A 25407-nucleotide genomic window follows, 5' to 3' on the forward strand; every position below is an offset into this window, starting at 1 on the left:
TATCTATTGATCAGGCCGGATTTAAAGCACTTTTCAAGCACTTACAAGGCCGATTTTTTAATTTTTCCAGTACTTTCAAAAGAAGCGCCGGTCAAAAGAAAGTTTTTTATTTTGTTGGATTTAATGACTTAAAGTTGCTATCTAGGTACTAGCCCGTACCTTGTGCTATTTTGAGCTGTTCAGACCTATGATCTACGATCATTTTGGGTCATTGGGCTTCTAGAAACTGACATGAAATCTGAAATTCTGCTTTAACAATGCATGTACATCTACAATACATCACACTTGTTAACAAACACGTAAAAGGCTCTATAGGTGTTGGATTATAATGGTGTTCAATAGAAAAGGAAAAAAAGAAAGCACTTTATCTATAAAAAGCGGAAAAATTAAAGAAATGTGTCTTCATTTTAATGATATTGATTGCTCCAAAGTAGAGTGCATTCAATTGTTTAATCTTAAAGAGTGCTGATCTTTTACTTTTTGTTGTACTCAATTTAATATATATTTATGTGTGTTTTTTCAGAGAATCTGCGTCTATATCGGTTAAAATAGAATTGTAAGTAGTTGATCTTTTTAAAACTATCATTTATTTATAGCACTGAAAAGTTCATATTTTTAGTTTTTCTTTTATGGTTTTTCATTTTCAGGGATTTTGTGTAGTTCAACTTTAAACCTGCCCATGGTGTAAAAAGCTCAAATTGTTTTGTATTTCACACATTTCTTTTGTAAATCTGTGAATATTTTAATTTATAATTCATGTGTTTTTCAGGGATACCCTGCAAGACATATAAAATTACTTATTACTACTTAACTAGGTCCATAATGTTTGATTATTATTGATGATATATCATCAAAAACGAAAGACGAAAGTGCTGGTTCTTCTTAGTGAGCGAACCAAAAGAGCCAGATTTCTAAATGAAGCTGTCTTCTTGTGTGCAACCATTAGCGAGCAGGGAGCGTCACATTACAACAATTTCTTCATATATCGCACCTCACAATAGAAGTCAAAAGAGTCAGACTGCCAAGAAACATTGTAATGGTAACAATTTCAAGCATTTTCAAGCACTTCAACCAAAATTCAAACATTCTCCTGACCTTGAAAACACAACTTTAAAATTCAAGCATTTTCAATGATTTCAAGCACCCATACGAACCCCGATTGATGCTTTTATTTAAAAAGAGCATATATATATATTTCTTTTTTGCTCTGGGAATCAAATGATGAATATGATGTAGTTTAATTTCTTTGAAAATATGACTGTATTTCCCCTGACACAGACCTCACCGCACGTCACTGTGTTAAATAACTATATCTCCAAATTAAAACATCACGAAATATAAACTTTCAAACAAAAGAAAATACAATTCAATTTAAATAGGCTTGTTCTCATTGAATGCTACAGATGCCACCTTACCGCCTGACTGCAACAGATTTTGAGGTGCAGTTACTTGTAATGATCGGGATAAGACGCGGATAGTGTGTATGCTGTAAGACAAAATAATGAAAACACATATCAAAATTAAGGCTTTGAATTTTCAGGTTTTGGATAGAAGGGAATAATTTGGGATAAGGGTCCTTACTAGAGGATAGCAGCTGAATAATACAGCACATTCTGTATCAAGTGATGTTAAAATAAACATGGGAATTCCTGTTTCTCAACTACTCACCCTGAGGATAAGACGGATAGCAGCAATTCCAGACGTAGCCATAACTTTGGCACTGTTGGGCACGAGATTCAGCAGTATCGGCATGGCACTCTCTGCTCCATGGTCAAACTTATTACCCAGCAGTGAAGACAAATGTCTGAATAACAGAAGAGAAGATTCCTTATTTGTAGAGTATATGTATCAATCGAAAATTTTTGCAAAAAGTTTTGCATTTGTCATTAGTTGTATCCTCATAAATTATAATTTAAATTTTGCCTAGCATATGTCATCATCAATCAATAATTGATTCCCTGGCCTGAATGTGAGTCTACAAAAAAAATCACTCAAAATGTTTGTAAAAAATGATTTACTCAATTACATGTGTTTTGTATTTTTTGAAATGTAGCGTTAACAAATGTGTTGTATTACTGAGGTAAAGTGCATAATGTATGGACTGTACCAAAAAATATTTGGACCAGATTTTGTATTAAATTATATATTATAGTTTATAAATAAGTGTTTTTTTTTTTTAATTTTGCTATTATGTTTTGGGATGCATATTTAAAAGGAATAAAAATGATATTTAAATTAGTGTTTTTACACTTCACACTGACACATTATTTTTGTCAGTCTCTAAAAAATAAATCTAGTCTTTCAAAATAAGGAGAGAATACGTCAATTGATTTTGAACTTGCAAGGAGAACAGGGGAGTGATCAACTTCAGATAAGAAATTCCAGCCTGTTCTAAAATTCTACCTGGAGCCCTTTGTTTTTATAAAATCTCCTAGTAGTACTTTACAATAGCAGATCCGCACTAATGGATCTAGCAATCAAAGGACAGCATTATGATTGGCCGGTAGTGAACATGATGTTATCAGTTCACAATAATCAAAATAACAGAATACAGTACGCAATGATAGTCAAAATAACTATTTCATTCCACAGTTGTATATACTTGTAGATTGTTTTCAAACTGATAAAAAAAAGCACATACCCGAGAGTGATACAGGCCTCACGGACCACCTGAGAGCGTAGATCTTTAGCAGACAGTTTGAGCGGTGCCTCCAGTAAACGCAGCTGTTGAGGGAAAGCTTCATATTCCGCTGCCCCGGCCAACATCAGTGAGCGAATCTTTTTCAGCTAAAGAGGGACCAAGACAAACAGCATTATCTTAAAATGGATGGCCACACGAGCAGACAAGAATGGTGCTGGCCATGTGGATCTGTCATTTACTTCCACTCTGATACATTTGAGTTGAGCATGTTTGTAAAGTTTCACTTACTGCAACAACTCTGTGCTCCCAGTCATGCTTGTCATCTGAAAGAACTTCTCTTATCTTGGTCAGCTGGTCTTCAAACTCTCTATTTGAGTAAATCTGGTGATAAATTGTAAATGTTTAGACGAGGGATACACCCAGAGATTGTACACCTTTTTCATGATCTAATTCAAGCACTTTTCAAGCATTTTCAATGCCAATTTCTATTTTTTTCTAGTACCTTCAAAAGTAGAAATCCAGCACCAATCAAAATAACATTTTTTAGTTAGCTGCGATGACCAAAATAAAGTGTCTGTCTTTGTCACAATCACCCGGATCTGGGACACCTGTGTTCAGGATTTGGCGCCAACAGCCAGGACAGCTGATTGGCGCACCCTGTACATTTAAATCCCCAGCTTCCGGTAACACTTTTATCCGATTGTACTATGCGATCTGTTGCCATCTGCTCAGAAAGCCCGTACCTCCGACTCTTTGCCTGCCTGCTGTTTTTCTACCTGATCTCCGTTGCCGACCCGTTTCCGAATCTGCCCACGACCTGCCCTGCCCGCCTGACTCCTGAGCTCTCTTCTGAACACAACGACGCCTTTCTTCTCCAGCCCCAACCAACAACACGACGACTACGCCTTTCCGCGACCATTCCCGCCAAGCCTTCACCCGTCTGACAAGTCTCGACAATCCGTCAAACAACGGATCGAAGATTCACGTCTTGTCATGCCTGCCTTCCTTCCAATAAAAACCAAGAAACGAGTGCAAGTGATCTCAGTTTTCCTTCCGTCCTGCCTGACAATCTTACTGTTAACACATACTCTAAATATCTGTGGTCCATGATGTTTTTGTGTCAATGGTCTGGTATAAACTTAAAATAATTCTGCAATTCTGCTTCAACAGTGCATGCTCACCCTGGCAATGTCACACTTGAACACAGAAATGGTTCTAAAGGTGTTGAGAAATAATTTAGTTAAATACGAAAGGCAAAAAGGGAAAAAAGTACTGCATGTTTAAAAGGCAGAAAAAATAGCCACATTTTGACTCATTTTAATTTTAATCTTTTTTTTTTCTTTTTTTTTTCTCACACACGTTGACAGATGGTTGGGTTTTAATCTTTTCATTCTTAGAAAATGCTGATCTTGCATTTTGTTTTAGTTGTTTCAATTTTTTTATGTGTTTTTCAGAAGATCTGTGTCTAAATTGGTTAAAATAGATTGGTCAAGTCAATTCAAGTCATGTTTATTTGTATGGCCCTTTATCACAAGGAGTCTCAAAGATTATTGGAAACTACAGACAATCATTACACCATCCCCTGATCCAAACCAACATGAGGGCAAGGAAAAACTCAAAAACCTCAACATGAGGAAAATGAAGAAACCTTGAAAAGGGACCGCACATGTATATATATATTTTTTGCATTTTATCATTAATTTATAGCACTGAAGAGGTAATAGTTTTAATTTATATTTTATTTTTTTGCATTTTCATGGATTCTGTGTTGTTGTTCAACTTTAAATCTATGAAAATCTAAAATTATTTTGTAATTGACACATTTTTTTGTAGATCAGAGAATATTTACTTTTATATTTAATGTGCTTTGCATTGAAATGACATTACAAATTAACAAATAATTTGATGCAAAATGTTTTATTATTATTGATAATATATCACAAAAAAACCTGAGGAGCCATGACTAGTCTGATAAACCTGTTCTTTTCACATGAAAACTGATCCATTGACACACACTGCTCACTCGATATGGAGTTTCTAGCAGTATCGTGCAGACCCTTCTATGTACCGACAGAGTTAACTGTGGTCTTTGTGTTTGCTGTTTACTTTCCACCGCTAACCGTTTCACCGGATGCTAACGTTAGCATAGCGCTAAATCTCCTGCCCGCTGCTATCAATAAACAGCAGCTTGCACACCCCAACGGAGCTTTATCGTCGACGGCGACTTTAATCGGGCATGTTTATGGACTGTACTCCCAAATCCATTCAATTGTGGACTGAGCAATTCGGAAAAACACTGGACTATGTGTAATGTAAGATCAAACATCAAACATTCTGGTTGTATCCAGCAACTCTGTTTGACCCTCACACCCCTCATCATCGACCCCCAACCCCGGAGGAAAACAAAGCCTACTTACAACAAAGTCAGTTAGTTCTTTGTTCCTTTATCTTTGTTTCCTTATCCTCACTGTAAATGTGGAACTGGAGTTGTCCAATTTTGTTCACAGCATATCCCATGTTGTAACAATGACAATAAAGGCATATTCTATTCTATTCTATTCTAATAGTTATTAGAAACCATCTGCGTTGATGTTTACTATAAGGGAAATTACTCCCTTATTTGGCCCAAAAAAAAAAGACAGATTATTTGATTTTTTTTTTCTGCCTCAAATCCGATACCATGGAGCAACACGGGCAAAAGACCTATCAAACTTTTTCTCATTAGAATTGGAATTTAGGAATGTACATAGTATTATTATGTTACTTATTTTCTGTTTGTTATATGATAATTTAACAAAATAAGTACTTAAAATCAGCATATAGCAGCAAGTTGTTTGTTATTTTATGGTACCTTTTTTAGCAAGTCAGTGCATAATAAAATTTTACATTTTTTCATCCTTTTTCATTTTTTATTTTATTTGTTTGTTTCAGTTTCTGTTTTTTGGCCAAACCTTTCCCAACATTTCACACATTTCAGTTTTGGCTTAAAATCTTTATTTTGGTGCATCCTTAATTCAGGCCTTACTCTTTGACCCAGTTATCTTACCGTGATGTCAAATTCTCACATACCTGGATAGATGGGACGTCTTCAAAAGATTTTATAAAATCTTCTTCGTCAACACCACCAGCCGTTGTTTCTTTACCTATCACAAGCAGATATTATAAGTACGGTCATCAGTACTGTAGAGCAGTGTCTGCTACAGGAAATTGTCCAGTGTCATTTAACTGGGATCCTTCAAAGTCTGATTCATTATCAGATACAGCAAAGAGTTCTTTTTTTCGTAGTGCTTTTTTTGTTTATTTATATCTTTTAGGACAACGTATTGTTTTCTGCATTCGCTATTGTTTGTTTCTGGTACAGTGAATAAAATATTGTGATAATGAAATAAAATCGAATACCCGTTAAACACAAATAAATACAGAACTCTTGCCTGCGCAAACGTCATTGATTTTGACCCAAACACACCACCTGAAACGCTCGATTTACTCTGGAAAATCTCGCAATGCCTCCTCCCCACCATTTTCACCCCAGACCCATACATTCACAATGGTCACCCTTTAGACTGGTGAATTTCTCTTAAAGGTAAGAGATTTTCATGTCAGACTATTGTGTTATTATGTCTACGTCCAGGGGTCATGAACCATTTTGAGTCAAAGTGCCATAAAAGCAAAAATATATATTGTTTTTTTTGGGGGGAGACACAGACCATTTTAAGACAAAAATACGCCAAACCTGCTTTCCAGGTAAAAGCTAATTCTTCAGCACATTTTATTTCACAGCGTGACGTTAAATGATTTAATAAAATCTATGAAGTAAAGATAATGCCAGAGCCTTTGTCCCATATAAAAAAAATATCCCACTTAAAATGTGTTTCCCTCCCGCAGTTGCTTAAGATTGTTGAGGCTCATTTTGATACCACCTAAAATCATCTACCTCCTGCAGTTACTTAAGAGTGTTGAGGCTCATTTTGACTATAATTTTTTGTCCCAAATAATGGTTTCAAGGTGTGCGCAGAGTTCTTTTACAATAATGTCAAGTCAAGTCAAGTCGTTTTTATTTGTATAGCCCTTAATCACAAAGAGTCTCAAAGGGCTGCAAATGAAAATGATACGGATGTATTTAGGTAGAGAGTGCTGTGTGTGTAGAGATCCGCCCACCCAATCAAATTGCTCTGGGTGCTTAGCTGGCGTTACAGTTTGTTATGGGTTTTTTTTATCAGGAAGTGTCTCAACATTGACCTCGGATCGTTTAATGTACTTCCGTATTAAGAATTTAATGTCTTAAAGACTTTTGATGTGGGGAGATTAGTCATTTTTCAAGTAAAGTGTAATTTATTTTTAAAATACTATAACTGAGAATGTTCTTATTTTTTTTATTATTAATTTCTCCAAGCGCTGTGGTTCTAGTTTTTTCAAATGAAAATGGTTTGTAAAATAACATGTATACAGATATAAAGTGGCTTGCGAAACTATTTGGCCCCCTTGAACTTTGGGACCTTTTGACACATTTCAGACTTCAAACATCAAGATATAACACTGTAATTTCTTGTGAAGCATCAACAATAATGACACAATCATGAAGTGGAACACACTTTATTGGATATATTAAACTTTTTTTAACAAATAAAAAACGAAAAAGTGGGTGTGCAAAATTATTCAGCCCCTTTTCTTTCGGTGCAGCAAACTCTGTCCAGAAGTTCAGTGAGAATCTCTGAATGATTCAATGTTGATCTAAATGACTAACAATGATAAATGGATACCAACTGTGTGTAATCAAGTCTCTGTATAAATGCACCTGCACTGTGATAGTCTCAGAGGTCTGTTTGAAGCGTAGAGCGCATCATGAAGAACGAAGAACAGACCAGGCAGGTCCGAGATACTGTTCTGAAGAAGTTTAAAGCTGGATTTGGATACAAAAAGACATCCCAAGCTTTAAACATCACAAGTAGCACTGTGCAAGCAATAATATTGAAATGGAAGGAGTATCAGACAACTGCAAATCTACCCCCGTCCCCCTAAACTTTCAGGTCATACTAGGAGAAAACTGATCAGAGATGCAGCCAAGAGGCCCATGATCACTCTGGATGAACTGCAGAGGTCTAGAGCTGAGGTGGGAGAATTTGTCCATAGGACAGTAATCAGTCGTATACTGCACAAATCTGGCCTTTATGGAAGAGTGGCAAGAAAAAAGCCATTTCTTAAAGATATCCATAAAAAAGTGTAGTTTAAACTTTGCCACAAGCCACCTGGGAGGCACACGAAACATGTGGAAGAAGGTGCTCTGGTCAGATGAGACCAAAATCGAACTTTTTGGCAACAATGCAAGACGTTATGTTTGGAGTAAAAGCAGCACAGCTCATCACGCTCAACACACCATCCCCACAGTCAAACATGGTGGAGGCAGCATCATGGTTTGCGCCTGCTTTTCTTCAGCAGGGACAGGCAAGATGGCTAAAATTGATGGGAAGATGGATGGAGCCAAATACAGGACCATTCTGGAAGAAAACCTGATGGAGTCCGCAAAAGACCTGAGACTGGGGCAGAGACTTCTCTTCCAACAAGACAATGGTCCAAAACATAAAGCAAAAGCTACAATGGAATGGTTCACCAAAAAACATATCAAGGTGTTAGAGTGGCCAAGTTAAAGTCCAGACCTCAATCCAAATGAGAATCTGTGGAAAGAACTGAAAACTGCTTTTCACGCTTTCCATCCAACTTCACTGAGGTCGAGCTGTTTTGCAAGGACGAATGGGCAAAAATATCAGTTTCTCGATGTGCAAAACTGATAGAGACAGTCCCAAAGCAAATTGCAGCTGTAATCACAGCAAAACGTGGCGTTACAAAGTATTAACTCAATGGGCCTGAATAATTTTGCACACTCACTTTTTCATTCTTTATTTGTTAAAAAAAAGTTTAGAACGTCCAATAAAGTGTGTTCGACAATAAATTACTGTTTTATATCATGATGTTTGAAGTCTGAAATGTGACAAAAGGTCACAAAGTTCAAGTGGCCAAATAGTTTCGCAAGCCAGTGTATATGCACATTGGCCTACACATTCACAAAGACACACCTGTGACCTTAGCTGAAGTTGCTGAGCTGGGTCTTCTAGTAGTCATTGCAGTCTTCCTCCCAATAAGAGTAGCTCTAGAAGAGGAGGAAGAGGAGGACCGGCCTCCATCAACAGAATCCTCATCTTCAAAGTCCTTATCTACAAAACAAAAATGTAAAATACCGTAAATTCCGGACTATAAGCCGCTACTTTTTTCCCAAACTTTCAACCCTGTGGCTTATTCAGTGATGCAGCCTATTTATGTAATTTTTCTAACGGCTGCCAGCGGCGCTCGAGTACAAGAGGTAAGATTTAGACTGCAACTTTTTAGCTTGTGCACAAATTAAATTAGCGTAGACATTTCTTCATCATGCAAATTGCAAAGAGAAAGGCACATGACACAACACTCAAGCTAAACTCAATCGGGCAGTCCGATATAGTAGGAAACAGAGCTATCGCGCGCAAACTTTACTCTGCGAGCGTGATGCTAGCGTATTTTTGAGTAAGGGAGCGTGGGGCGACGTCTATATGACAAAGTCTCTTTCCCAAACTAAAGGAAGACGACTTTGATGACGTCAGCTATAAGGAAGATGAGGACGGCTTACAGTGCTCACTACAAGTACGGTATGTTTTTTTAAAAAGAGCTATTTGCTGTGTTGCGAGCGTGTTCCTAGTAGCGTGTTGCTACCCGTCACAGGCACAGTTTGGGATGAAAGTTATAATATTATTATTAAAGCTTTGAAAACTCTCTCGGTGTACCGTCTTTCTTTGTAATTATGTGTAACCATGTATAATATGTATTTGCAACTGTATATTTTTGTAATGTATTTATTTTATAAACTTATTCTGACATGTTTTGTACAAGCAAATGAGAAAGAAGGGGCGGGGCAAACGCGGGCTGACGGGAAGTGGAGTAAAGGTGAGACGTGTTTGTGGATGCGGCCGACAATAGTGGATATATTTTTCCCACCCTTACCTTTGGAAATATACACTTTTTTTCCTTGGATTACTTTCAACGGGCACCTGGACTCTGCAGGTCTGCATTAAATGTAAAGTACCAGTATCAATTTCTGTTTATTTTGACGGCTGTGTTTCTTAGACTGTATCGGGTATGGGTTAATTTTGTGTTTGTATTGCGTTTTTTCAATGTGGGCGCATGCAGCTAATATACAGGTGCAGCTTGTGTATGTACAAAATCGTTTTTTCCCCGAAATGTGGTGGGTGCGGCTTATAATCAGGTGCGCTCAATAGTCCGAAATTTACGGTAATTTAACAGTCCATAACCTTGACGCACTAAATGTGTGCTGAGCTTCTACTGTGCAATACAATGCATTTTTTTTTTACTGTTTTTTGTTTTAAATTAGGGATGTCAATCATATGGCCCGGAAGTTTCAAATATATCCACTGGATGTGGACTAAGCTAAGTTCCTCACCCAAAGCAAACCACTCACAGTATGTGTATTGGCCCACTACTATTTATTACCCAGAGAACATTTGAGTAATTTCATTTAAATTTAATTGCCTTCATAGTCATTAATTATGAACGACATGAAACATTGTATTCAATGAGATTGGACATGACACTCAAGGGTAAACATGTAATAAAGACTTTAAAAGAGTTAATGGAGAAAAGACATTCAGGATAAAAGCAGAAGAAAAAAATACTTACCATGTAGTGCTTGAAGACTGGACTAAGTTTTAATAATAGTGCTATGTTCATGAATGAAAAAGAATAGTACATTGTAACAATAGTGCAAGGGTGGCGAACAAGTTTGACACGAAGAGCCGAAATTTTTAACTGTGAGAGTCAAAGAGCCACACCACGCATTGACCTGTCATGACAGACACACACACTCAAACACACACAATTAAAAACATATTTCCCATAACACACTCCTCTCCTTACAATACAACAAATATTGTTCGTGTGTTGATTTAAAGGAAAGTGTCCACCCTCAATACACACATCCAATGCACCTAAGCCAGAGTTAACACAGCAACTACCCTGGAGGTCACATACCCCCTCCACACACAGGCACCTCTCTCTCATCTCGCACACGCACACACACACACACACACACACACACACCGACACACACACACACACACACACACACACACACACACACACACTTTTTCTCACTATCTAATTCTCTTCCTTTCTCTGACACACACAACTACTGATGCACTCATATAACCTGTAAAATGTAAATCATGGAATATTAAAATATTCACACAAATATATTCAGTCAGGTGTTTTTTTCCAAACTAGACTAGGGAAAAATAAAAATATCACGTAAAAAATGGTTCAAAGAAATTTCATTTGAAGTGAAACACAAAAAACATTTGAATGCATGAACAAATGTTTGGATTTTTTTATCATTCAATTTTGATACTTAACAAAAAATAAACAATACAATTTTTACCTGGCTTTTCAAGATGCTCAATTTTTGCTTGCGTAGTTCAGTACCTTTGGGGATTTCCGTGTCAATATTAGCATGGGCTGTGTTAAAATGACGCTGAAAATTTGAAGTCTTGAAATGGGATATCATGGTACTGGAGAGTGATTTGCCATTCCGTTCAATAAAAAAGTAAGCATCTTCCCATTCTTCCTGAAATTCCCTGAGTTCATCTTCATATTTCTGTTTTGCTTTGCATTTTGCCATTTTGACCATGAGGGAAACAGTCTGCACGCTCATGAAATGTTTACTTGATTTCCTGGTGTAGTGCCTAAATCCGACTCCCCTGCAAAATCTTCCCCCCCTCGTGTGAACGTAATTCAAGTATTTTGCTGCACTTCAGACAAAAGCGATCGGATCGTTTTCTATATAATAGGTTTATTAAAACAATAAAGCGAGCTAATTAAAACAATTAAGCGATCGTACTCTATATAGCGTTTATTAAACTTATTATATAAAATACGATCGCTATTGTCGGAAGCGCAGCAGAATGCGAGTTCATGCGAGGGGAGTCGGGTTTAGGCACTACACTGGCATTTGACGTAACCTACGCAGATGATTGGCAGTCAGTTATGTGTCGTGAGCTGCATAAAAACAACAAATCTGCCAAATTAATTTCAAAATATTATTTATTATTTGTTATAAACTCTGATGGATTTAAGTGTGTTTTAAGAAGGGGAAAAAACTAAACATGAAACGAGGCAAAGAGCCGCAGTACATAGAAAATATGATAAGGCAAAGAGCCGCATTCTTATTGGCCAAGAGCCGCGTGTTCGCCACCCCTGCAATAGTGTAATGAATAAAAGAGCAACAACACTGTGAAGCAACAAAAAAATAAAAACAGTTACAAGGTATATCTTTTCACCCTTTCATACAATAACATTTAACAGCAACAAAAAGAAAAAGTCACAACATATGTTTTCAGAGTTTTGTGCACTCGTTTAGGGTGGTGATGGACCTACGGACTAAGGTGTCTCTAAGACTGTTTGTCCTTCTTTTGAGGGACCTGTACACTGTATGCCAGAATGCTTTCCATTATTACTTTGTAGGACACCAGCAGCTTCCGTTCCAGGTTGTTCCTTCTGAGAACCACCTGGGAGTGGAGTCGCTGCTGGGCCTTCCCCACCATACCCCTAGTGTTGGGCCTGGGTCTGTGCATGCCCTCCTGAAGTCAATTATGACTTCTTTGGATATTGTGGTGTTGAGTATTCGTGGTAGTTTTTTTTTTTTTCAAAAACCAAAGAATCACCCATTCTAATGTTATTTTACTGAAAATAGAAATCACGGACGCGCTGTTTAGGGCAATACGATTGGACTGACATGTGGTGCGTGGATGTCTCTTGTCACGACCGGAACAAGCAGTGGACCCAAATGCGTAATGTGTCACGCAATGCTTTATTAAGGAATCGGGGATGTCAGGGCGAGAGAAAAAAGACAACGATCTGGTGCTCGCTGGGCAGGAGGAGCTGGAAACCTTCGCGGTCGGGGATAGTGACATCTGTATTAACAGCAGCATTTTCTACTAAACAACACTTTTTATCTCCGATCACTGAATTATTGGGTTAGCACATCGATTAAAAAATAAAAACTTGAAAAAAAATGGACAAAAAGCAAAAAAAAAAAAGAAAAATACTGGATAAATCAATCAACCATTTATTTCACGCTTGTATGCTATTTTTGTCACTTTTCAGTTTGCATCAATCTCCCCGAGTTAAATAAACTGTGGTAGAAATGTTGTTCTGCTTCTTTTTTTTTACAAATGCACAACACTACAAGGGATTAAATCTTAGTTAAAGAAAACCATATTGAAGAAAAAAAGACCTCAATAAATTCATAAATGAGTTTTACTCCTAGGAAAGATCCCTAGCCATACAGCTAACAGCACACTTTTATGCCATAAATTTGCTAGTCCGTGAGAGTGATTCTTCTACCATGTGGCTCCTCAGATAAAATTATTTAGACAACTGTGTTTTAACAAAAGGTTTCTTGCAATTGGGTTTCATGGTGAAATGCCTCACCACTTTCTTCCCATTGGTGAGCTCACCCAGTGTAAAACCTCGATAAGCTTTGCATTGTAGTACAATATACAACATACCACTATGACTAACTCAAGAGTGGGTATCCCCCCAGTGATCTGTAAGCCTGGCAGGCCACCAGGCTTTCATTGTCCCCTCACCATATGTATATTACCTTCCAGTGCTTGGAGTAAGGCGTTTCAAAGGAAGGCGTTTCTAGAATGTATTTAACGTTCTTGGTAACAAGTAACGCATTAGTGATAACATTTTATAACTCAACTGTTGTTATAAGCTAGTGTGTAAAACTGCTACTTTTAAAGAGAATCAAAATGTCTACTGCAATTCGGCAGATTGCTTCTTCGCACATTAGTTCACATACAACTCTCCCCCTGTCATCAACACAACGCTGAATACAACAAAAAACGAAGGCTTGGATGTTAATACCTTCAAAATACAGGTGAATATAGTTAAAGTGGCGGCGCCTCAAGCACAGAGTACGAGAGCACATTATTTCTCCCGACTGATATTCTCCCAACTGTATATACTCGCATCCAAGCTGTATTTACAACTGTAAAATACTAGAATTAAAGGGTCAGTTTATATGCACGTAAGTATTTGGTTATGTGTCTCCAGTAGCGAACAGTAGGCAGAACATTGGGGAGGCTTATACACGAAAAATGATATCAATGGGATATCAATGGGAGACAGAATTAACGATAAAAGAGTGCTAAGTTTTGGTCTTTTCTTTCGTAAACATTTTTTTGAAATATAAAATCCCTAGAGAACAAAAACAAATACATCTTGGATGTTACCCAGAAATTAAGAGGTGAATATTCAAAGATTTGGAGATAAAATGGATAGGAAGTGTCTCAACTGCAAGCTTGCAAGATTTCACAAGCCAAGAAATATGAAGGTTTCACCGCTTCCACAGGTTGCTGTACACGTTTTTTTGTATTTTTCTTTCTTTCTTATGTGTCTGTTTAATCTGTTTTATGAGTTTGGCTGCAACGTAAGTATTTACATTAATTTGTAACAAAATAGTTACTTTAAGTGTAATGTGCTACTTATGGGTGTCAGTGATCTAGGTGGTTACGCAAATAATTTTTAAGTAATTAGTAACAGTAACTAACTACTTTTTAAGTAACGTGTCCAACACTGTCACCTACCAACCTAACACAAATATTCACACAAGGGATTAGCCTTAAGCAATTATCTCAGGTCTCTTGAATTGCTCTACACAAAAACCTCATAATTATTTCGAGCAAGACTAATTTTCAGGACCAGACTTGAAACAGGACCCAATTGTGTAATGTTTACCACAAGTTTTATTAAAAGAAAGAGGGGGGGCTGCGCCCATGATCCGGTGTTCGCTGGACGCGGGTAGCAAGTCGCTCTTGCACTCGGATTGTGATCCGAACATGGAAGTGGATCTTCCGTAGCGAGCAAGGGTGGCGTGCGGGACGGAAAAACTGGTCGGTAGCCGGGACTGGGAGAGCAACACATGGTCGGGGTCGGAAACGAGTCGTAAGCCAGGATGGGAGAGTAGACTTAGTTGGGATAAAAAATGGATCGCAAGCTGGGACGGGAGAGCAGACGTGGTCGGGATCAAGACAGGTAGTAGCCAGAGACAAACGGGAGCAAAAACGGGACAATTCTTGTCTTGTACAAACAGAGGTTTGCAGACGGACTGACAACAGGGGATTGACAGGACTGGTTTTAAATAGGGACAGGGAGCCAATCAGAGACCGCAGCGATTGGCGCCAAATGACACTAAGTCCCTTTTTTAAACACTAATTAAGATTAATCAGTAACAAGCTTTTCCTAACAGCTAGAATCTGTAATTCAATGACTACTAAAAGAAAGTGACTTCTGTTTCTGATTGAACCACACCCCACTCCTTGTTCATACACCAGATAAAATAGTATTACAAGTATTGAAATTTAGGGCGGACCTAAAAAAAGAATAAGACATTTTTGGACAGTACAGATCAGCTGTTCTTAATAGTTAAGAGAAGAGATGCCTACAGCAACAGGTCCACCGTGAAACAATAGCAGCGGAGAAAAGGCTTGCTAAGATGCTATTGGACGACAAAGAAGCTTACAATAATGGAAACAAATTAGAGAAAATGCCAGCATAAAACCGATAAAATAATGGCTGAATGTTTAGTAGAAATATAAAGAAAGTAATGAATCTTACTAGCGCAGATCTTCTTGCACACCAGCTTCCTCAGCATGTCTGCTGTGGACAAAATATATGATCCGTTCCCACTGTCTATGTGTGTGGTTATATATGCACGCTCTTCATGTACCTGTTCTGTATTCAGCTTTGTTTCTCAGTGACAGAAAACCAAACCCTGCTTTCTCTAACGGTATCAATAAGTGTGTAGGTGTATGTGCATGTGAGTGTGGTAGTGTGACTCATGATGATTGACACAGTAGTAACAAGAGCAAGGGATCTAATAATTTCAGATCATTATTTTGTGATAATCAAGACAGATGAAAAAATACATGGAAAATAAAAAGAAAAATATATGTGTTGAATGAGAGTACCGTATTTTCACGACCATATGGTCCACATAAAAGTCTCATATTTTGATTTGTGGGGCGCAACCTGACTGCACGTATAGTACCTGAGGACGTATATGAAGCTGCTAAAGGGTGAAGTGGGTGTTGTCACCGCTAGAGGTCAAGATGTGTATATAAGGCTAGGTTGACATTGCAATGCTCAGTTCTGATTTTGTGGGTGGAATACAATGTTTTGGTGAGATGGTTTACATTTACAATTAAATGCGAACAGCATGCGATCTCCTGTGACTTTTATGCGTCTCCTGTGCGAACGCCACCATGTTCCGGACGGAATGCGTCCATTGTTTGCGGAAGTACCACGCCCCAGCGTATCTAGCAATTTGAAGGTTATTGTGCTTTTAAAGGCTGAACAAAGTTATACTCCCCAAATATTAATCAAATCCCAAATCACACTTTCCCTCCATTGAATGCCTTCCTTTTTTGGTGGGTTAATTTTTACGCTACGCAATAGAACATGGAACCCCGGGCAGCCGCGAGAGAATTGAAAAAATATGAATTGATGGTTCGCAAGTGGAGGAAGCTCAAAAACGAACTCCGACAAGTTTTTAACCATGTGTATAATTTGTAATCAATACTTAAATAAACCACAACCAAACTTAGTTTTGCTACAGCTGTATTCTTAAATAGGCACTTGTATGCTTGTCTGTGTTGTTGTATGGCGACCGCAGCAGAAGTCACCTGTGCCTAATAATCAGGTAAGCCCCATGTATGTGGTAAATACAGATATAGAAACAGATACGGAGACTGCACCTTTTAAAACTGCGCACCCTATGGTCGTGAAATTACGGTATTTTGTTTTTACATAACATCCCGTCCAAGTGCGTAGATTTGGAATAAACGGAGTAGACATGTCATTTTCCTCATGTTGAGGTTTTTGAGTTTTTCCTTGCCCTCATGTTGGTTCCAGATCAGGGGATGGTGTAATAATAGTCTGAAAAAATAGTCTGTGTAATAATCCGTGAAGCCCTTTGAGACTCTTTGTGATTAAGGGCTATACAAATAAAAATTACTTGACTTGACTTGACATTTCCCCACCAATATCAAGAAATCAATTTTTCCCCACCCAGAATATGTGCATACAGTGCTGTTAAAAAAATAGCCGTGCAATGTGACTAACATGAATATCCTTGGTTTTTAGAATATTTTTTATTGTTAAATGCCACACAAGTTACCAGTAGGAGCAGTAAATTCTCATAAAACAAACAAGACCCAGAATTCATAATAGGCACACTCCGAAGGCTGTGCAATTGGGCAAATAGTTCAACGGGGTGTGTTAAAAAAATAGCAGTGTCTGTTGTGGACTGTAAAAACTCAAAACTAATCTGTATTTTTTCTAAAAAAAAGGTAGGATTTAGCAACCCTAATATTTAGTTGTATGACCACAGTTTTTTATAACTGCATCACATTTGGGTGGCATAAAGTCAGCCAACTTGTGGCACCATTCAGTTATTTCACTCCATGATTGCTTAACAACATTCCACAATTCATTTACATTTTTGGTTTTGCTTCTCAAACAGCACAGCACAGCCCAAAGGGACGACGTGGGTCCCTCTTCCCATGGGCTCACCACCTGTAGGAGGGGCCAAAGGGTTCGGGTGCGTAAAGAGCTGGGTAGCGGCCAAGGGAGGGGTCCTTGGCGCGACGGCTACAGAAACTGGCTTTTGGGACATGGAATGTTACCTCTCTGGTAGGAAAGGAGCCCGAGCTGGTGTATGAGGTTGAGAAGTTCCGACTAGATATAGTCGGACTCACCTCCACGCACGGCTTGGGCTCTGGTACCAGTCCTCTCGTGAGGGGTTGGACTCTCTTCTACTCTGGAGTCGCCCGTGGTGAGAGGCGCAGAGCTGGTGTGGGCATATTAGTTGCTCCACGGCTCAGCACCTGTGCGTTGGGGTTCACCCTGGTAGACAAAAGGGTAGCCTCCCTTCATCTTCGGGTGGGGGGAAGGTTCCTGACTGTTGTTTGTGCTTATGCACCAAATAGCAGTTCAGAGTACCCACCCTTCTTGGAGTCCTTGGAGGGTGTGCTTGAGAGCGCACCCCCTGGGTACTCCCACGTACTGCTGAAAGACTTCCACGCTCACGTGGGCAATGACAGGGAGGCCTGGAGGGGCGTGATTGCCCCCCTGACCTAAACCTGAGTGGTGTTTCGTTATTCGACTTCTGTGCCCGTCATGGTTTGTCCATAACGACCACCATGTTCAAACATAAGGGTGTCCATATGTGCACTTGGCACCAGGACACCCTAGGCTGATTGACTTTGGCGTTGTTTAGTCGGACCTGCGGCCGCATGTTCTGGACACTCGGGTGAAGAGAGGGGCGGAGCTGTCAACTGACCACCACCTGGTGGGGGAAGATGCCGGTCCGACCCGGCAGACCCTCGCAACACCCTTGGGAACGGCTAGCAGAATCTCCTGTCGGAAGAAGTTTCAATTCACACCACCGGCAGAACTTTGCCCATGTCCCGAACGAGGCGAAGGACATTGAGTCCGAGTGGACCATGTTCCGCGCCTCCATTGTCGAAGCGGCTGATCGGAGCTGTGGCCGTAAAGTAGTCAGTGCCTGCCGCGGCAGCAATCCTCAGACCCGTTGGTGGTCACCGGCGGTGAGGGATGCCGTTTAAGCTGAAGAAAGAGTCTTATCGGGCCTTCCTGGCCTGTGGGACTCTGGAAGCAACTGGCAGGTATCAGCTGGCCAAGCGGAATGCGGCTTCGGCGGTTGTCGAGGCAAAAACCCGGGCGTAGGAGGAGTTTGACGAAGCCATGGAAGCCGACTTCCGAACAGCTTCGAGGAAATTCGGGTCCACCTTTCGGTGTCTTAGGGGGGGGAAGCTGTGTGCCATCGACACTGTGTATAGTGCCAGTGGGGCACTGCTGACCTCGACCCAGGACGTTGTGAATCGGTGACCTCCTCAATCCCACCGACACGTCTTCCTCTCGTATCTGTGGGGTTGAAGTCACCGAGGTGGTCAAAAAGCTCCCCGGTGGCAGGGCCCCGGGGGGCGATTAGATCCGCCCAGAGTTCATTAAGGCTCTGGATGCTGTGGGCGTGTCATGGTTGTCACGCCTCTGCAACATCACATGGACATCGGGGACAGTGCCTCTGAACTGGCAGACTTGGGTGGTGGTTTCCCTTTTTAAGAAGGGGGACCGGAGAGTGTGTTCCAACTACAGGGGAATTACACTTCTCAGCCTCCCTGGTAAGGTCTATTCAGGGGTACTGGAGAGGAGGGTCCGCCAGGAGGTCGAATCTCGGATTCAGGAGGAACAGTGTGGTTTTCGTCCTGGCCGTGGAACACTGGACCAGCTCTACACACTCTGCAGGGTCCTTGAGGGTGCATGGGAGTTTGCCTGTCCGGTCTACATGTGTTTTGTGGACTTAGAGAAGGCATTCGACCGTGTTCCTCGGGAGGCCCTGTGCGGGGGTGCTTCGGGAGTATGGAGCACTGCACAGTCTTATCCGGGCTGTGCGGTCCCTGTATGCCCGGTGCCAGAGTCTGGTCCGCATTGCTGGCAGTAAGTCGAATTCATTCCCAGAGAGGGTTGGACTCCGCCAGGGCTGCCCTTTGTCACCGATTCTGTTCATAACTTTTATGGACAGAATTTCTAGGCGCAGCCTTGGTGGGGATGGAGTCCGGTTTGGGGGCCTCAGCATTGCGTCACTGCTTTTTGCAGATTACGTGGTGCTGTTGGCTTCCTCAGGCCGTGGTCTTCAGCTCTCGCTGGAGCGATTCGCAACAGAATGTGAAGCGGCCGGGATGAGGATCAGCACCTCTAAGTCCGAGACCATCAGCCGGAAAAGGGTGGCATTCTCCCTCTGGGTTGGGGATGAGATCTTGCCCCAAGTGGAGGAGTTCAAGTATCTTGGGGTCTTGTTCACGTGTGAGGGTAGGATGGAACGGGAGATCGACAGACGGATCGGTGCAGCGTCTGCCATCATTTGGACCCTGTACCGGTCTGTCGTGGTAAAGAGGGAGCTGAGCCGAAAACAAAGCTCTCGATCTACCGGTCGATCTACGTTCCTACCCTAACCTATGGTCATGAACTTTGGGTTATGACCGAAAGAACACGATCCCAGTACAAGTGGCTGAAATGAGTTTCTTCCGCAGGGTGTCTGGGTTTTCCCTCAGAGATAAGGTGAGAAGCTCAGTCATCCGGGAGGGACTCTGTGTAGAGCTACTGCTCCTCCGCATTGAGAGGAGTCAGTTGAGGTGGCTCGGACATCTGATAAGGATGCCTCCTGGAGGTGTTCCGGGCATATCCCACAGCAGACCCAGGACACGCTGGAGAGACTATGTCTCTCAGCTGGCCTGGGAATGCCTCGGGATCCCGTTGGATGAGCTGGAGGAGGTGGCTGGGGATAGGGACGTCTGGGCTTCCCTTTTAAGGCTGCTGCCCTCGCAACCCGACCCCGGAGAAGCGGAAGATAATGGATGGATGGATGGATGGAGTAACTGAGCAGAGCTAAATGTAACATATTTTTATGCAATTGTCTTGAGTCGAGCCAAGTCATGTTTATTTGTATAGCACTGAATCACTAGAAGTGCACAAGAAGGGCTGAACCTACTAAAGAATATTATTATACTATCCCTTTATCTAAAACCTAGATGAGCGCAAGGAAAGACTCAAAACCTCAGCACGAGGAAAATAAGAAACTTGAGAAGGGGCCACACATGAGGTAGCCCCCCTTACAGGATGACCAGGCTGCAATGGGTGTTGCAAGAGCAATAAAAAACAATTCCCCAACATCAACATGAAATATAGGTAATTCATGTTTGTTTGAGGCTAAATTCAGTCAATATAACAAACACATATAGGCTTAATCCCTTATTGTGTTTTCGTGCAATACCCCTTGTGTAGCGCTGTATTGTAAAACAGTCAATTTGAAGACGAGTATGGACAACATTCGCAGCCCTGGAAATTTATGATAGTTGAGGGAGAAATTATTCGACAAGGGGCAGGCGACAGAAGTAATTGAAACTTTGTTGACCTCTGCCTAAGTCGGGAAGTTGTCAGGATTGCATAAAGTGATGTTTTGGAAATAACTGGTCTGAGCATAACAAAATGAAAATTGCATGAGCGACAGCGAGGTGTCCACAAGATGTCAGAGTACAACGTAACATGAAAATAAAAGATTTACATAATCGTTTGATGTACAAACGGCATTGCTCTTATTCTGCCCCTGCGGGGAGTACTTTGGACCACATTTACATGTGAGGTTCCAAGCAGCCTCTGAGGGTTACATAATAAAGACAGATGACAGATCACAAATACTTTATTATCCCCACAGATAGCTCTTGCTGGGTGAGAAATTGTACATACTATAGAGTAGGGGTGGGCAACTTTTTTTCAGTCAGGTGCAGCGTTTGGTTTAAAAATGGGGGCCTATCCTGGAGACCTATTCTATTTTTTCATTTATGAATAAGTGTACATGCTTTACAGGTTATGTTTATTTAGATTTGTTTTTATGTAGATTAGTTTCAACAAATTGGTTTTGAAATGCTCACAATTAAAGCAAATCATATATTACGTGTTTGAGGTAGTTCTACGGTAGTATTTTGTATTATTTGTGTAGTAATATTTATGTATTGTGGTATCTTTCCGTAGTGCAGTGGTTAACACATTCACCTAACACACAAAATGTCATTGGTCCAAAACCAGGTGAAAACACATGTTGGCCTGGAGAGGGATGGGTTCTAACAGTCTGTATTTGCAAAAGACACAACACAGGAAAATGTCCTCTTACGACCCTAGTGGTTAAGGGATCCGTCCAACCGACCATTGCTGTAGTAATGTCTATGGTATTTTTTTCTTTACTGAATGTAAGCAAATTATTATTCATATATTATTCATATAATAATATATTAAGTCCCTGTATTCAAGCACTCAATATTTAGTTTTTGAGTAATTTTGTAGGATTATTGAGGTATTTCTGTAGTAGTATTTTTCTTATATACAAACAAAGGGACAATAGAGACAAAGTTGACACAAAACACTTTTTATCAGTACTACTTCATTGTATAAATATTGTTGTTAAAAATTGAACAGTTTAATTGGGCGATCTGGGTGAAAAAGCCTGGGGGGTCTGCATGGCCATAGTTTTCCCACCTGTGCTATAGAGCACTGCATCCATTTTTTGCATATTTTTGTTGGTTTTGAAAATTTATTTTGTCATACACTGCTTCAAATGTTTGTATCGAACAATCAAATTTTCATTGTTTCACAACAATGCTAAGGTAGAGCCCTAATAATATACTAGCAATTTTCTTTTGCCTATGTTGTCTGTAGTCTGTCATTCAGTAGTCTGTTTACAAAAAATTAAACAAACGATAATAGATTGGGTTATTACCTCAACTATTTGAGTTTGTAATACAATGCCTACGTCTGTCAGATTGTAATCAAAACACCCTTTGGAGATACAGTAACTAACATTGAGGAACCTTACCAGCATTTAGTTTTTCACCATTTCACCAAAAAAAAAAACCTTGTTGTTTCAATAAATTCTCTTCTTGGAATGGCAGAATGCTATTTATATCGCTAACCTGAATAAGAATAATAAAACCGTAACACCACCGTAAGGAAAAAAAATACATATAAAAGTTGCGAGTTCAACTTCAAAATATTGTAAGGGACAATTATCAGCTTTTTCAGATAACTGATCTGTTACCCCGACAAAGAATCCTGATAAAAAGGCCGATTGTAGCAATTTGTTGATAGTTTCCAACCAATGTTCCCTGTAAACTTCAATCACAAAAAGTCTGTGTGCGACACTTGGAAAAACGGTGAGAATCCTTAATGTGCGGCAATCAAATCAAGCTGAGATCAAATCAAGTTACATTCTGGTGAGTTTCCGGCAGTAATAAATTTTTTTTTTTCACAAACTAATGAATTGGCTAATGCAAAGACCACAAATTTGTTTTTCGTAGCTTTTTGTTTCTTTTTTCCCTGCTTTTAACTTTGTTTTTCTTCTTTTGTTCTCAAGTTTCCTTTTTTGTTAGTTCTTTTTCATCTTTTTTTCTTTCGCTGCTTTTTTTCTTCTTTTTTCTGTTGTTTTCTTTTTTCGGTCTTTTTTTTTCATTTTAGTTTCGTTTAGTTTACTCCCCCGCCCCAACCTCATTTCACATAAAATGAAATGAAATGATCAGCATTTATATAGCGCTTTTCAAGTCAATGACTTCCCAAAGCGCTTTACATTGTGCTTCACATTTCCCAATAGCGGCCGTGATCTGTGATAAAAGGATTTAGGATCAGCTCCAGCACCCCGCAACCCTACTGAGGGTACAGATAATGGATGGATGGATGGATGATTTAGGATCAAATCTGTTCGGCAGTGTCACTTTCCATTCGTAACAATCACATTATATTTTGTGATTAGCAGAAACACCATACTACAACATGTCCAGGTTTGTACTCATTTATTTCTGTTAGAGTACACTCACAAATACAGAAGAAGAAGCATTGAATTCATGCATCCTATTCAACACTTTAAAATTCCATCAGATACTTGACGGATTAAGCTGTGGTGCCTGACTTTGAGGGTTGCAAACAGGTCAATAACTTCTTGGTGTTCCACTTGGTCAAGCACATATTTTTGAATTGCCATCTCACACCACGGTATAACATACTCTCACCGTAATACACTAAAGCTTCCATGAAAAGACAAGCGGGGGAGTGGGGCGATCGAGAGCAGCGCCGGGAATTTCAAGGAAGTAAAGTCTTTCAGATGCTGCGTTGTTCACATTTTGGTTTTGTTTTCCTGGGACTTGCGTTAAAACATTGTACTTGTTCCTCTGCATCAATGCCTTAGTTAAAATTTGAGCAGTGTTCATCATTGTTGTCTTGTCGCGAAGTATCCAGCCCAGTCTTAACATTAAACTTTGTCACTGATTCTTGAATATTGTTAATAAGTATCTGCTGATAGCGAGTGGAACCCATGCAACCCTCAAAAACAAAATTGCCAGTACCTGCCATGGCCACCAGTGTTTTGGAATAACGCCGTTATAATTATTACTATTTCTTCAGTAACAGGGTAATCTAACTCATTCTTTTTTCCACAATTACCATTACTGACAGTCAAAAGATGTGCGTTAATTTGAAAAAATTGAGACAAGGCGTGTTTGAGTGGACAGGTCTACTTTCGTGTCACTCGCAAGTAAACTATAACAACTGTAAACATTAGGAGAAATATTCAGTAACAATGTGGCATTTCGGGTAACATAGTTCTAATCTTATTAAGCACATAACATCATACAGAGAGGGATTGGGTAGTCACTTTATATTGTTTAACTTTTGCCTTTTGCTGTGAACCATTTTTTAAGTGCAATTGCTGCAATTGTTTTACTATTTACTTTACCAGTGCCTCAGGTTGTGAGAATTTGATTTATTTATTTTACACTGCAGTCTTAAACACAATCGTTGAACCGCTTACTTTTGTTATGCGAAAATACTTAAAGGACAGTGGCACATGTTTACTTGAGTAGTTGCCTGACTCGAACTTGTAATCAATTCTATAGAGTGAAACTCTATATCGTTTAACATTGACCTTTGTTGTGAACAAAATACTTGAATTACAGTCGCATATGTTTACTTGACCAGTTGTCTCAGGTTGTGAGTGTTAGATGTAAATGATTAAAGTCACATTATATTGTTTACTGATGATTGTTATTTTATTGTATTGTTACTGTTTGCTTTTGTTGCACTTCAAGTGCAGGATAAATTTGTTGCTGGCGAGGTGTAAAAAATATTACAAGGTTCTACAACACAACTATCTCTATGTTTTTCTCTATCCAACTGTTTCGAATACTGCTCAGAAAATTTCAATTTTTTTTGACACACAACTTTTGTTAAAAGGAATGGAAATAGTAACCTGATAGTTACTTTTACTATAGAGTAATTCAGTTCCTAACTCAGTTACTTTTTGGAAGAAGTAGTGAGTAACAATAACTAATTACTTTTTTAAAGTAACATGCCGAACACTGGTTATGAATAAAGAAAATATTTTGTGTTTTTCAGTGAGCTGCTATAAAAAAAAATATTGGGATTATAAAACCTAAATAGATAGATAGATAGATAGATAGATACTTTATTCATCCCCGAAGGGAAATTCACTTTTCCAGCAGCATCCCTAAGCTGAGAACAATCGAAAATAACTGAGAACAATCGAAAATAACACGGGAGCTGCTGGAGTGGCTGCCATTCGTGACGGCACCGCAGAAACGATTCAATTTGAATGTAACTAGTATTAACTTTCTTACTTGGAAAAGATTTATCAAGTGTTTTGTACCAATTTAAAAGGCAGGTTTTTTTCGTGCTAAGATTGCAGTCCAAGTTCCTTTTTTTACTATTGACTCCAGCACACCAGGAATGGTGAATCCAGACCACCTAGGTTTTGAGCTTTGGACCAGTTGTTCTCAACGAATCTGATTTCAAGACCCACCATCGCATCCTAATTACAAGCCGTGATACAAAATTTTAAAAAAGTACACTTCTCCAAGGATTGTGCAGTTTAAACCAGAGATAGAATATATTCACTTTTTTCTTTTAAAAATAAAACAAAATGATCAGCAAAACAAAAACGACTTCAAGTAATAATTTCCCTTTAATGCTCAATTAGGTCAATTTTAATGAAATCCAAAGTGCTTCACTTCAGGGGTTTTGTC

General features: G+C 39.5%; 1 protein-coding gene across 19 annotated transcripts in view; it reads right to left on the reverse strand.

Moving 5' to 3' along the window:
- clasp1a (cytoplasmic linker associated protein 1a) overlaps positions 1 to 25407 on the reverse strand; it is a 155313-nt gene that overhangs the window by 91950 nt on the left and 37956 nt on the right. For all 19 annotated transcript variants that reach the window (XR_015852710.1, XM_088352991.1, XM_088352994.1 and 16 more), the window contains exons 9-14: positions 8713 to 8850; positions 5711 to 5784; positions 2930 to 3022; positions 2642 to 2787; positions 1669 to 1804; positions 1416 to 1486 (exon numbers count right to left, since the gene is read on the reverse strand). Coding sequence is in view for 18 of the 19 variants with exons in the window: in XM_088352991.1 (XP_088209117.1) it covers positions 1416 to 1486; positions 1669 to 1804; positions 2642 to 2787; positions 2930 to 3022; positions 5711 to 5784; positions 8713 to 8850 (658 nt within the window). In the remaining variant the exon portion in view is untranslated. The remainder of the gene's footprint in view (positions 1 to 1415; positions 1487 to 1668; positions 1805 to 2641; positions 2788 to 2929; positions 3023 to 5710; positions 5785 to 8712; positions 8851 to 25407) is intronic.

This window comes from Urocampus carinirostris, chromosome 14 (genome assembly GCF_059441175.1).
Source record: "Urocampus carinirostris isolate Australia breed hairy pipefish chromosome 14, RoL_Ucar_1.0, whole genome shotgun sequence".
NCBI classification, from domain to species: domain Eukaryota; kingdom Metazoa; phylum Chordata; class Actinopteri; order Syngnathiformes; family Syngnathidae; genus Urocampus; species Urocampus carinirostris.